General features: G+C 39.0%; 1 protein-coding gene and 1 long non-coding RNA gene across 4 annotated transcripts; both read left to right on the top strand.

Moving 5' to 3' along the window:
* The first annotated feature begins 2731 nt into the window (after positions 1–2731).
* On the top strand, positions 2732–5907 carry LOC122045366. Its single transcript, XR_006129975.1, has 2 exons — positions 2732–5422; positions 5533–5907. It is a non-coding gene; the product is annotated as an uncharacterized LOC122045366 (long non-coding RNA).
* Positions 5908–8219: 2312 nt separating this feature from the next.
* Positions 8220–12743, top strand: LOC122045364 (phosphatidylinositol:ceramide inositolphosphotransferase-like). 3 transcript variants are annotated; one of them, XM_042605559.1, is made up of 13 exons: positions 8220–8440; positions 8520–8750; positions 8873–9131; positions 9740–9826; positions 9933–10001; positions 10948–11028; positions 11121–11192; positions 11298–11358; positions 11444–11546; positions 11633–11728; positions 11817–11863; positions 11952–12073; positions 12373–12743. In XM_042605559.1, the coding sequence occupies exons 3-13, from the start codon at positions 9108–9110 to the stop codon at positions 12451–12453; spliced, it is 843 nt and encodes a 280-aa protein (XP_042461493.1). In that variant the 5' UTR covers positions 8220–8440; positions 8520–8750; positions 8873–9107; the 3' UTR covers positions 12454–12743. The 3 variants fall into 3 exon arrangements, with proteins under 3 accessions (XP_042461493.1, XP_042461490.1, XP_042461492.1); XM_042605556.1 differs by having other exon boundaries at positions 8225–8440; positions 8873–8962; XM_042605558.1 differs by having other exon boundaries at positions 8225–8444; positions 8873–8962.
* Positions 12744–13197: the final 454 nt, after the last annotated feature.

Genomic DNA, 13197 nt, shown 5'->3' with positions numbered 1-13197 from the left:
ATCATTGTACCATGAAATTAATCGATTCAATTTTCTTATCAATCGATTCAAATGAATGAATCGATTGAGTAATTAATTAAAACAGGAAAAAAAATGGTGTCGTCAAATAGCACTGTTCATCTTCTATCTCGCGACAAACGCGAGGCTTCCCTCGGTCGACTTTCACCGGTATTTAAACACGGTCGTCGGTGCTCCTCTGCCGCGACTTTATGCCGTCGAGGACTACACGATTTCCAAGTAGCCAGGTGGAAATCGCGACTTTGGGATGCCGATTCTCGTAGAGATTGAGTGAAATCGCAACGTCGCAATTTCTCAGTTCCGCGCATTGATATTCATGCTTTTAAAAATGCTCCAATACCATTGTTGTCTTTTTGACAGCATAAATCAAACATGAAATAAAACTGTAAATACTCACAGTGATCTCCTGAGAAGAAATCGAAGAAGATGTCGACGAAGACGCTACTGCTGTCGCCGAGAAGATCACCGTTTGGAACCTCCTCAAATTTTTCATGAATCAAATCCCGACCATAGGATGTTCACTTTGCCCACCGTCGCCTCCACTATGCACGCTGATCACCATCGCACTCACTCTCTCCGATTGCTCTTGGACACCAGTATAAATAGGAAGCAAGCATCGGTTACAAACCGATGCTTTGATGGCATTCAATGGAGGAAGATGAAGGTGAATGGGCATCCCTTCATCTTCCTAACATTGCAACTGATGCAACGTCCAATAGAAATGGTGCAGGAAAGTGTTCTTGAAGTCCTGAAAGTAGGTGATGGATTCGACAGCCAATCCGTCGAACCACTTTTGTGTCGAGCCAGACAGAGTGTTTAAAAACACCTGACACTTAATAGCGCCATTGTACTTGTGCAACAGTGCAACATTCCGAAATTTGCGAATGTGATCTTCTGGATCCTTACTACCGTCATATTCTCCGATGGCTGGGGGCTTATACCCCTTCGACAATTTCTCCTCAAGCACCCTCAAAGAGAAGGGTACTTGCAATTCCTCGGGCAACTCCCTCGGCTCTTCCCTGACGACTTTGGCCTTGCCCTTCTTAGAATCTCTGGGTGGGGAACTTTCAATTGTGGAGGCCTGGTGTTACTCTTTTTTGTTGTAATACTCTGGCAAGGGTCGCGATAGAAAGCTCGGGAGAAATCCTCTAGCTATTTCCTCTTAGACTCTTTGTCTGAGGCGTGGGTCTGGTCCTTTGAAACTGCAGGCATCTTGTGTGATTTTGAAGCAGTGGTGTGCCTTTCGAAAGCCGCTCACCTCTTAGCTTTCTTGAACAGTTCGTACTCTCTGGTTGTCATGATGACGTTGATCTTGCCAGTGTCCTCCATCGTCATGTTCCAGAACATGTGAAGGAGATTTCCACAAACGACGCCAAATTGATCTTGTCCGGAATCTGAGTCAGACGGAGGCCACCGGAGATGGCGTTGGTGTTTGACGGAGAGGCGACTTTGGTGCACCCGGTGTATACATGATCGAAAAGTCAACCCTCACGTGGAACTCCCTAATCTATAGTACCAGAATTGATGGTAAGCGAACTTTGCACACACTCAGACAAGCACCCAGAACATTAGAGATCAGAAACCATGGAAAAAGTCTCCGGTAGAGGCCCTCCGATGCTCAAGTTAGGTCCTTTTTCCCAGAAGAACAATGTACGATGGAAAAAGAATTGTTGAAGACGAGTGTATATATGCGCATACCTAGCTAAGGAAGAGGACTTCCCTTTTTATATGACGCTACATACCTTCAGAGTATGCCGATTATCAGAGAATGTCGGGTGTCAGAGCCTGTCAGGTGAAAGAGAATGTACGGTGGCCTCCTATTAGTGGAAGGAAGGTTCCATTCACAGGTGATAGCCGACCATGAGAATATTTCCTGACGTATGATAGTTATTCTTTGACAAGAGGTTACGATTCCCTTACATTGTTGTCGCTTAGCGCTTTTTGTACCACCCGAGTTTTAGCTATAGACAGCTCGGGATGACCGTTCAGATGTACCACCCAGCTTGAGTCTTGATGCGGAGGATGAGCCGTGGCAACCCGCCCGGGCTTTATTTGAGACTATGGCGAGGGACCCATCTTTCACGCCTTGATCGCTGAAGGGCTGGCCGGGAGTTGTCTTAGTGAATATATCAGGCCTGTCTACACGACCCGAGTTGGAGAAGTCCGATCAGTCAAGGACAGGTTAGGAACTAGTCCAAGCTTTGTCTCACGCATCAGATCTGAGGACCTGCCCTACTTGTGACTGACTTGGAATTATACGACTGATGATGTAAGACGGTATAACTTGCTCCTTCTTTTGACTATCAACTGTCACGTCTTTTTAACTTCTAACTGTCACGTCTTCTTAACTTCTAACTGTCACGTCCTCTTGACTTCTGACTGTTTAACCTTATCGGATCCACCTTTATGCACCGTATCAATAATCATATGGTAGAATTTCATGGGTTGATTTTCTTAGAAAATCTCCTAGGTCATTCCTTAAAGAATAAATTATTCTAACTTACAAGGTAGGAGGTGAATAATGAAAGAGCGATGAGTATTATCATCTTTTGCATCACAAAAGGTGAAATTTGTTTTAAAACCGAGCATCTACTTAACCAGAAATAAAATTTTAAAAACTAAGGGAATTTTGATTTGAAAGGAGACCATCATCTTAATTCTTAACCCGCAAAACTAATGATTAGCTGGACAACAATGTCTTAACTATAATTTTAAGACATTGAACGAAATTTTAATCGATCCGCCGAGTCCCGTCGCCCCCCTCCCTCCTCTGTCTTTTATTGGCTTCAATCTTCGAAGCAGCTCCCCTCAATTGACTCCTCCGCCAGCCACCGACCGCGCTATCATTCCCTTCTCCGTTCGTCCATCCGCAGCTTGCGTTCCTCGACCCTCTCCGATCCAGAAGGCTTCTTATTCGACTCGAAGAGGCGGCGGATGGCGACCCTCTGGTCGACTTGGTGGTCGTTGTTTGTTCTTCGGTTGTCCGTCGCTTCGGATTCGGCTGGCCATGGCTCCGTAGTGCGTCTGCGCTCTCCTTTTCTCATATTCGATTGCTTTGGTGCTGTTCTGTATTATTTCCTTGAAGATTTTTTATTTCGATCGTGATCGCGTTCGCGTGGGACATTCGGAATTAGGGTTTTCGAGTTGAAGCCCGATTAGGCAATTAGGGTTGCATGTGATCAAAGCGGCCCACAAAGGAGCACGCCTTTAGAGAGAGAGAGAGAGAGAGAGAAAGAGGGTACGGCACTACCCGCCGACGCCGAGGTAGCTGGTGAACATATAGTAAAAACTTCTAGTTACAAAGCAGAGAAGACGATAGTTACAAAGCAGAGTTGAGTCATGCCATCTAAATTTCTAGCCTATGAAAAGGATGATCAAGAAAAAATGGGAAGTAAATCTGCAGCCCATGTCAGAAAATTTTCAACTAGCTGTCAATCCTCTCTATTACCAAAAGTCATGTACTGTGGGGAGATTTTCCCTCTAGTGCAGCCATGTACTCTCGCAAAGGAATTAAAACTGCCAATTTGGAAGAGCAAGAGCTTATAGAAACCAAATAGCTTGCAGCTACAAGAGGCTCAGATTGCCACTCACGTTTCAGTTCCAGTTCGGTTCTATCAGAGTATCATTTGAAATCAAGCCAACTATTATTGAAGAGGAGCAGTTGAAATTCATGCCGATCAGTCAGAATTTGGAGGAAGCTGATAATATCCTGGCTGAGGCTTTCCAATCTGGCGTCATTGATTGGGGATTGCTCGAGAGACTGAAGTATCATCAGAAATGTGTGGTTCATGAAGGAACCAATAGACCCAAATCAATCAAGAACAAGTCTCCAGTGCTTTATACATTTGACACATCCGCACAACACACTAGAGGAAAAGCTTGTCTCAAATCTGAAAGCTTTGGTTCTCTTAATCTCGAAATGAAACAGCTAACTGTGGATGAACATTTTGAACAATTGAATGATTCTAATAAACATGCTGCTGATAGTCATATATATACAATGAGTCCTGTTCAGAATTGAAAACCGCATGGGCTGAGTTTGTCCATGCATTCGGATTGTGGAACTTCAGCTCCAACTTCCAATCTTCTCTATAATACTTCAGCTGCCACACATGATACCACAGAGATTCAAGCCACTAGATTGCAAATTGGAAAGGAGTTCCAAGATTATCCTCATAATCAAGGTTTAACATATTGTTTGTGGCAGCTACATCATGGCAGCAACATACACAATCATCTATGCGAGGAACCGTTTTGAGTCTTATTTTGATGACACCATTTTAATGGAAGGAAATAATTGTGAAATTTCAATTTTCCATTTTGTGGATGACAAATTCATTGATGAATCTCCTTGCCTTTCCAGCTCATGTCCTTTCCCTTGTGTCAGTCTCAGCAGAGCATCTAATACTTTGCAAGCTGAGACTGAGATCTCAACTGAAAAATCAAAAACCCAAATTGGTAGCCAGAAGCAAATTTCTCAAAATAGTCTCCAGCATTTTTTAATCCTTGCAGGTAAAGAAGAAAAAAAAACAGTGGATGTGATGTTTAAAGGATGGTTCCTCTCCCGTAAAGCTGAAAACAGTGGATGTCAAGTTATAAAGTGAGGTGGAATCCATTGAGGATGGTATTTAACCCTTTGCTGATGCCTAATTTCCTCTTCACCTGCTCAGAGTTATTTTATATATGAAAATGAAACAGTTCTGATGTCTGAAAAACAACATATACTTCAAATGACGAATCCTGTTGAAAACAAAGATTACTCACAATGACAATCATGATGCTAAGATTTGGAAAGCTATTCTTCAAATTTCCTGGAAAAATGGAGTGCCTTTGTTTATGTTCTCATCCTCACATGGTGATACTCTTGCAGCATGCACACAAGTATGATTCCGAGTGCACTTGTACAATATTTAGTCTTAATGAAGTTTAGAAGATTGATGCCTGGGCTAATATGGGAAAAAGGAGTAATAAACACTGGTTGGTATCTAATAATATCATTGGTAGGATGAATATTTCCAGAACGAAGAATCATGACCTAAAAAATCATTATTTCACAGGAGAGTTTGTGTTGTGTATGGTGCTGAACCAACACCATTTCATCTACTTGTGCTCATTCTTCAAGGTTCCTGAAGAAACGCCAGAAAGTTGTGATTCTGTGCTGCACCCCAGCAACCTCAGTGATTCTTTTGAAGAGAGAAGTAAGACTGCAAGGTGATCGGGACAGTAGTAACTCAGATCTATGCATTATGGTAATTCGACTTCCAAGTGGAGTTCATGGTCCGTCAATTGATGGCAAACCTCCACCTATGATCCAAAGATGGAAACCAGGAGGAAAATGTGACCGAGGGACTGTCCAAACCTCAACACTGGGGAACAGTGTGGTCGACTAAAGCTGTTCCTTCAGGTACATATGCTCCTCTAATATCCAATTTGTTTCCGTTGTTGGATCAATTGTTGTTAGACTTGAAAAAAGTTGCTCCACCTTTTTTCAAATAATGGTGTGGCTTTTCTCAGGGCGGATCACGGGCAAATGCTCATCACGCCTTCCACATGATCTCGTCTTTCATTTCTTGTATTCAAGCTTTTGCAATTTGCTTAGCAGCTCTGCACTGTTGGGCCCTGCCATTCATTCTGCTGCGTTAAGAAAGTTGTCACTGCCAGATAAAAGATCTCCTCCCACTAGTTATCAACTTCACTGCCCCCCTCTGTCTCCTGTCGGGAGAGCGTAGTTGTCTCTGAATCATTGTGGGTGGAGGAGGTAAGTTAATGAGGAAACATGCTTTATGACATTTTTTCTGATCCTGCTTGGATTAGCCACTATTTGTATACATTGACTTGTCATAGTTTAATTAGGTGCATGGGTAAAAAAACAGAAGAAATTACGTTCCATCTTCATGCTATGCATTTACTTTTGTATACTCTAATTCTTGGTCTGTTAATTATTCACTCGGCTTTCTGTGCAATTGAGACTTTGAGAGTCGGCAGATGGTTCATAAGTTCAACATCTCTTAGTTGTAAGTTTTATTTAGAAAAAAAAAAATCTCTATGCTGGGAATTAAACCAGGATACTTAGAAGACAACTGAGCACTTATGCTAAACAAAAAAAAGCATTGATGATATTTATCTTGTAATTGTCATTGTCATCGCGATAATATGGACTTGGGAGTGTAGGATGTACAACTTTGTATTAATTTTTGTATAGGTGCTATAAAAGGTTATCAGTTCTAAAGCCTTAGCCGAGCTAGTAATCATATTATAGATATACAACTTAAGATAAGGAATGAATAAGACGTAGTTGAGCTGATAATCATATCATGGATTTGCAGCATGAGATAAGGGTTGAATAACGAGCTTTACAGCATGAGATAAGGATTGAATAACGGTGAAGTCATGAAAAATGTCCTCCTATATGAGGACTTGTTCGGCGTGTCTATATTTAACCGTTAAGCTAATAATACTGGACCGTTTGAGATAAGTAATATCATCTTTTCATATATATATATATATATATATATATATATGAAAGATTATCAAATAGTTTTGAACACTGCTTATATAGGCATTCATGGTCTAGAGGTATGGAGAATTGTAGTGTTTTGATTTGTGGATTTGAAGGGTCATTAACCTTAAATTATTTGATGAACCAACATGGTTGATGTTACTCATTCAAAAAAATAAAATAAAATAAAAAATATGTGAGGGCGTCTGGTGTTAAATATCTTTTTTGTTCATATATCTATTTTAATTTTTTTAGAATTACTAAAAAATAAATCTAAACAAATAAAATAAAATATTTAAAAAAAAACATTTTAAAAAATATTTAATATTATTATGAAAAAAATTTATATTAAAATCAACCTAATCAATCCAAACCATTTTCTTCCAAGTCAACATTATGAGAGTCACATCAGTTATCCTATTAAAAATTTTATTTTAAATTTGATTATGAATTACATTCTTTAAATATTATAGAGGAAAGAAAAAAATTAAAAAATTGATATAAGAAGAAAATATTTAAATTTAATAAAATATTTTTTATTTTAAATTATACATTTTAATAATGAAACAGTTTAAGTAAAGTAATTTGTTACTTTAAATTATATATTTTCGATAAGGAAATAAGTGTGGATGAGCATCTTCAACCTCTAGGTGTTAAAATTGAATCCGATTAGATAAATCAACCGGAATCGATCCAAAAAATAATAGATTCACGTTAGAGATTTTTGGTTTAGGTGTTTTTTTGTTATGTTAAGATTTAGTTCGGGTTGACCAGAAGCTCGTCCTTTGTCAAGTTGGACTCAGTGTTTCTTCGACTGAGAATATTTTAATGTCCATATTTTCTTATTCAATAGAATTTGCTTTTGCTGCCGATCGTTCCAATAAAATTTGTTTGCATCGATTACAGAAGCCGCCCTCGGCCGTCCTACGCTCTTTTCTTTTCGATCGATTCAAAGCTTCCTATGCTTTGACTTTCTGACCCGAAATCTCTCTAGCTAACCAACACAATCTAGTGACCCTCTGTTTCACTCGAACGGTGCTTGTGTATTTTATAAAGCTGCATGGGACTGGTCGAGCACGCCCAAACTTTTCTCGATATTCTCTCCTTTCCTCTGCTTTATCTTCGTCTCCCTCCGATTCCCTCTCTGCTATCCGCCCTGTCCCGCTCCAGACAGCCTCCTGTGCTGCGCAGTGCGCAGGCCAGCGGAGACGTTGACAATTCGAACACGCGCAAGCAACAGCGCAGCAGACGCGCAGGCAGCGGATTCCCACATCAACTTGCCTCTTCCGTTACGCGCGGCTCGCAACGGTCTGAGCCCTCACGTGGCTCGCCGCGTCGCGCGGAACCAGCAGTAGCACGAGCGTAGCGCGAGGGCGGCCGTTTTCCAGCTGCGCGTCGTGCTGTTTGGTAACGGGCGGGGGTGGGTCGAAGTTTTGAGTGCAAGCCACGAGGTGACAGCCAACGTGACCTGGATCCTGACGCCCCCTCACTCTCCCTCTCCCTCTCCCTCTCGTCCAGTGGGCGCGGGCCACCACCGCGGGGCCCAGTCTGTTTCCGGCGGGCAGCGGATCGGGCAGTGCGACAGCCTGTTTTCAGTTACGCCCCTGAAGAATTAAATATGACTCGAATCGTATTAAGAAATTCCATTTTTATGATTAAATAATTTTGTTAGACAAGAAGGGGTAAAAGAGTAGCGTCTCTCTCTCTCTTCTCTGCTTTCTATTAATTCTTAAATCTGTTCTTGACCTTCGGTGGCGGTCCTTTTTCTCTGCTCCCCTTGGTCTCCTCTCCTAGTCGCCGGAGATCCGTGTGAAGGCCGCGTTTTTACGAGGCGAGGAGAAGGGAGAGGGGGGAATCTGGGATTCTCAATTTTTCATTCTTATTTAACCCTGATCACTTCTCAACGACAAATTACATAATCTCGTAGGTATTTGTTAGCGCAGGGGAATCATAGAAATAGTTTTTTTTTTAATCAGGATTCTGTTTTCTTTGTTTGTTTCAGATCGAGGTCGCCTTTGGGATTTGGACTGACGGAGTGCGAATTCGGTCTCCGTCCGGTGAATAAGGTTTTGTTTTTTTTTTATCTGCGTGCTCCGATCGGTCGGGTTGACTACAGAGGAACGAAGAGGGGCCATGTGGAAAAGAAAGGAGGGTGGATGGTGAAGGAGTATGGGAGTGAATGGGCCTCTGGTTATCAGTGATGACGATGTACATTGCTCGCGAGTCTTCCAAGGTGTTCCTTTTTCTTTTTCTTTCACAGGATTCATCTGTTTTGGTTAATCTTCTGATTTTCCTTTTTTTACTTATTTTAATTCTTAACGCTTTTTGATATGGGTTATGGGTTTCCTGTTGCAGCTATGGAGGAAGATTTACATGGAAACATCTGTGGAACTTCAACTTCTTATGGAGAAGTGGAAACTTCTGCTCGCAGGACTGATTTTCCAGGTATGTTGATGATACTTCTCCTCAAAACTCATTATTTTGTAGAGTTGTGCTTTTTGTAGGGTTATTCTGGAATGCTTTTTGAGGACTAAAGAGAAAAGTGGCACACACAACTTCCCGTTCAGAAGTACTTTAGTTGTTTTTGATCATGGAAAAACTTTTAGTTTGTAAGGTTGATTATGAATTTCGTCTATCCTTTTCTCGAATGAAAAATCCACTTTCATTATTTCAACTGATGTCTCTGTCCATATCAAATGTTTTAGAATGATTTATTGTCGATGCATCATTTTACTTATCTATGTGGTCATAATATTTGAAATTTTTTGTCTTGTATATGACAGTAGGAACATTTGAAATGGATAAACTAACAGTTAACCACAAAATACCCCATGCAAAAGTAATCAATAATTCTTGAACATCTTATTAGCTTATAGTTCAGACAAAAAAATCTATAAGTTATGTACTTATCTATAGGTTTGGCAGTATAAACTTACACTAGTTAATTGATCAATTTTTTTATTATTATGTTTCTCTTAGCATCTAATAGAGCTATTAGCGACTACATATGCTTGGAATAATGATTGGAGAAAGGGATTACTTCTCTTTTTAATACTTGACAAGTTATTTAGTCAAATATTTTGTAATTGTTGAAATTTGTGCTGTGCTTTTAATTATGACCATTTGCTAAGTTTTGTTAGCAATAATTTTGTCAGCATTATTTACTTAATTCTTAACTTAGAAATTCTGTTGATTAATCATGCAAGAATACCTTGTCTCCAGTATATTCATGGGCTATCTGCACGAGGAGTTCATTATCTACATCGACCTGGTCCAACTCTTCAAGATCTTGGCTTTATGCTCCTTCCGGTGTGTTCTACTTACTGGGATTAACTGTGATCTAGAAAATTGAATGCCAGTAAGATTTTAGGGGGCATCTGAGATTTTTTCCTTATATTTTGCTTTATATTTCTAGGAACTTGGGAAAGAACGTGGCTACCTCAGTGAAAGTCTATTCACCTTCATCTTTTTGTCTTTTGTAGTGGTATGATTTGTCTATCTGTTGTTTTATGACTGTTTTCTGCAATCACAGTTTTGTTTGGAAAAACATAGAGTTCTATTATGTAAGTTAACTTTGTCCACCTCCATCTTTTTGTCATTGTTGTCTTATGATTTTTCTAATTGATGCATTGAACTAAGAAATGAGTAACTATTAACAGCAGAAATGCCAAAGTTAGTTCAAACTCAAATATAAAACTCGTTAAAAGCTAATGCCAAAAAATGCCATGGTAGTTTCATGATTTGCAGACTTTCCATCTTTTTGTGTCATATGCTTTTTCTACTTTGCTCATGTTCTATAATTATTTTATTCTCATGACACTTATCGTCTAATTATGGCATCATAATTTCACATGGTCATCGTTTACAGTGGTAGAGATGCTTTTAATTTCCAAATGATGGTAGGGAGGGAAAATTTAAAAATCGAATTATAATCCTCAATCAATGTATTGAAGCTGGATACTTGCATCTTAGTTTTCAGTTTTCCATAAACATAGGATATCAACGAAGAACTAGAATGTTGATTTTTCTCTCAGCTCAATGTCACCTGAATGTACTATACTGGGTTGTCTAATTCTTAGCTGTTCCAAACATGATTATGTAAGCAACCGGGCTCATCATTCATGTAAGTGACTCTTGGATTGTTGTTCCGAAGCATTAGATATCTACTCATATCAAATAAGACACTTCCAGTTTTTGTTACTTATATCTCTCCCTCTGCCTCTTCCACTGGTTCCTTCTCTTTGTGATGTATTTGTGTTCATGTGCATCCATTGCATATGCTGTTATGCACCTTGTTATAAACTATAACTTGGGGCAGGCATTGTGCTTTGTACTCTCTTATTTGTATTGACAAGTTACTGTTATTAGTTTATTATTAATACCATTTATTGATTATTTGATGATGTGCCACTGTGCATTTACTATTGCAGTGGACTTTTCATCCTTTTGTTTATCATAGCAAGCGCTTCTACACTGTCCTGCTCTGGAGAAGAGTTTTAGCTTTTCTCGTTGTAAGATTTTGTTGAACTATTCTTGTTTCGTAATGCTCTATGCTTCTTTTTTGCAATTTTTCTGGTTTTTAAATGCTCAATGGTCTTTTCAGGCTTGTCAAACTTTGAGGATCATTACGTTTTATTCTACTCAACTTCCTGGTCCTAACTATCATTGCCGAGAGGTTTTTCCAAAATTTTGTGCTAATTTCTAATTTTCTGTCTCAGTTTATCTGATCAACTAATTCTTGTCATGATTCACTGTAACACTTGTTTTCCTTTCCACGTAGGGATCAAAGCTTGCCAGACTCCCCCCACCAGATACTATAGCCGAAGTGCTGTTGATTAACTGTGAGATCCTTTTTTGATATTAGCTCATTATAGTGAAATGGTATAGTTTCGAATTTTGAGTTTTCATTATTTAACTTGTTTGCAGTTCCTCGCGGAGTCCTTTTTGGTTGTGGTGATCTCATATTTTCATCCCACATGATATTTACGCTTGTTTTTGTCCTTACCTACCATAAATATGGATCTAGAAGGTACATTTTACCCTTAAATTGGGTTCACATCTTTAGCTGCTTACTTCTTTGGAAAAAATTGTCATAATTTGTTTAAATTCCTGCAGGTTTATCAAGTTCATTGCCTGGGTTATTGCTATTATTCAGAGTTTACTTATAGTAGCTTCTCGCAAACATTACACTGTTGATGTAGTTGTTGCATGGTGAGATGGATTTGCATGCCAGTATTTTCCTTAAACTTGGTACTTTAATTGTAGCATTTGTATGATATTTTTGATTATTTACTATCAGGTACACTGTCAATTTAGTGGTATTCTTTATCGACAAAAAACTACCAGGTGTGTGTAAATAATGCATGAGATTTTTCTCAAAAATTATATCCTATACAACATCTTTGAGATTTGAATTTTCTTTTATTTATTACAGAAATGCCTGAACGTTCTAGTGCACAACCATTGCTACCACTAACTGCTAAAGAGAAAGATGGAAAATCCAGAGAAGAGAACCACAAACTATTGAATGGAAATTCAGCTGATGCTGCTGATCGGGTACAATATTATTTGTGATTTGTTGCTTTTTTATCATGTGGTTCATTAGCTCTAGTTTCATATTAATTTGAATATACCATCTCACTAAAGCATTGTTAACTAAACCTGAACACATCAGGATGATCGACATGAATATTTACTTGATTTGTTGAACAAGTAGATAAGAATTGCAAGTTACATGCATTAAAGAGGAACTGTCTACTAACTCATGGAGTTATCATAATGTATTATTAACAGAGTATCCTACAAAATTACTTTTGTCGACTTGAGTGCAAATGTCTGTTTTTCTTCCCAACCAGAGGCAGAGACTGCAAATGAATGGGAAGCATGGAGAAGATGCCAACCACAATCATTCTGAATCGTTAGCAAACGGTGCTTAGATGATCCCGGACATCCAAAGGCTTCAGCTGTACACAGGGAATACAAGCAATCAACATGGAAAACACCCTGTACTTAATCAACTTGAAGCCGACAGGGAAGCCCTAAGCTATCTCCACACCCCATATGACAACTGAGCATGTTACTTCTTTCACTCCTTGCATCAAGAATGTTCATATGTATTATGTCTCTATCTTCAACAATTCTTTATCCTGCAGTAAAAGAAAATGTTCTGACTTGCAGTTCATTTGTTGAAATCTGATGTGCTGTCGCCGGTAATGTTCTTGTTTCAGGAGTTCCTGCCATACTTATTTTCTATGTTGGAAAATCCATCAGAATTTGTTTGACACCTCTCCATTACTGCATTTCAACAACAGCCCTTTTGCCTACTACTGTTTTACGAACGCTTTAAACTCGGTCGAAAGCTTCAAAGTTCCTCAGCATTATGCATTTTCTGACTACTGATTCAAACCATTCTCTGTATATTTTCAATATCTTTTTCTCTTTCACGATTCCTCTTCGCCAAGAGTCTTTTATTCCGACCACTCCTTCCATTCAGTTAGACGAGCAAATCCAAGGGTGAATGGTTAAATGTGATATTAATATATATAAATTTGTCCAATGTAAAATTATTTACATGTTTTTCTTAAAAATATTTCTAAATTTTTAAAAGAATCTAAAACTATTCTCTTCTTTTTAAAATGTTTTAATGAGCACGGATCCTTAGTCCATTTTTTCATGATTCT

Source organism: Zingiber officinale, chromosome 2B (genome assembly GCF_018446385.1).
Source record: "Zingiber officinale cultivar Zhangliang chromosome 2B, Zo_v1.1, whole genome shotgun sequence".
NCBI lineage: Eukaryota > Viridiplantae > Streptophyta > Magnoliopsida > Zingiberales > Zingiberaceae > Zingiber > Zingiber officinale.
Note: the sequence above shows the minus strand (reverse complement) of the source record. Positions and strands in the feature narration are given on the sequence as shown.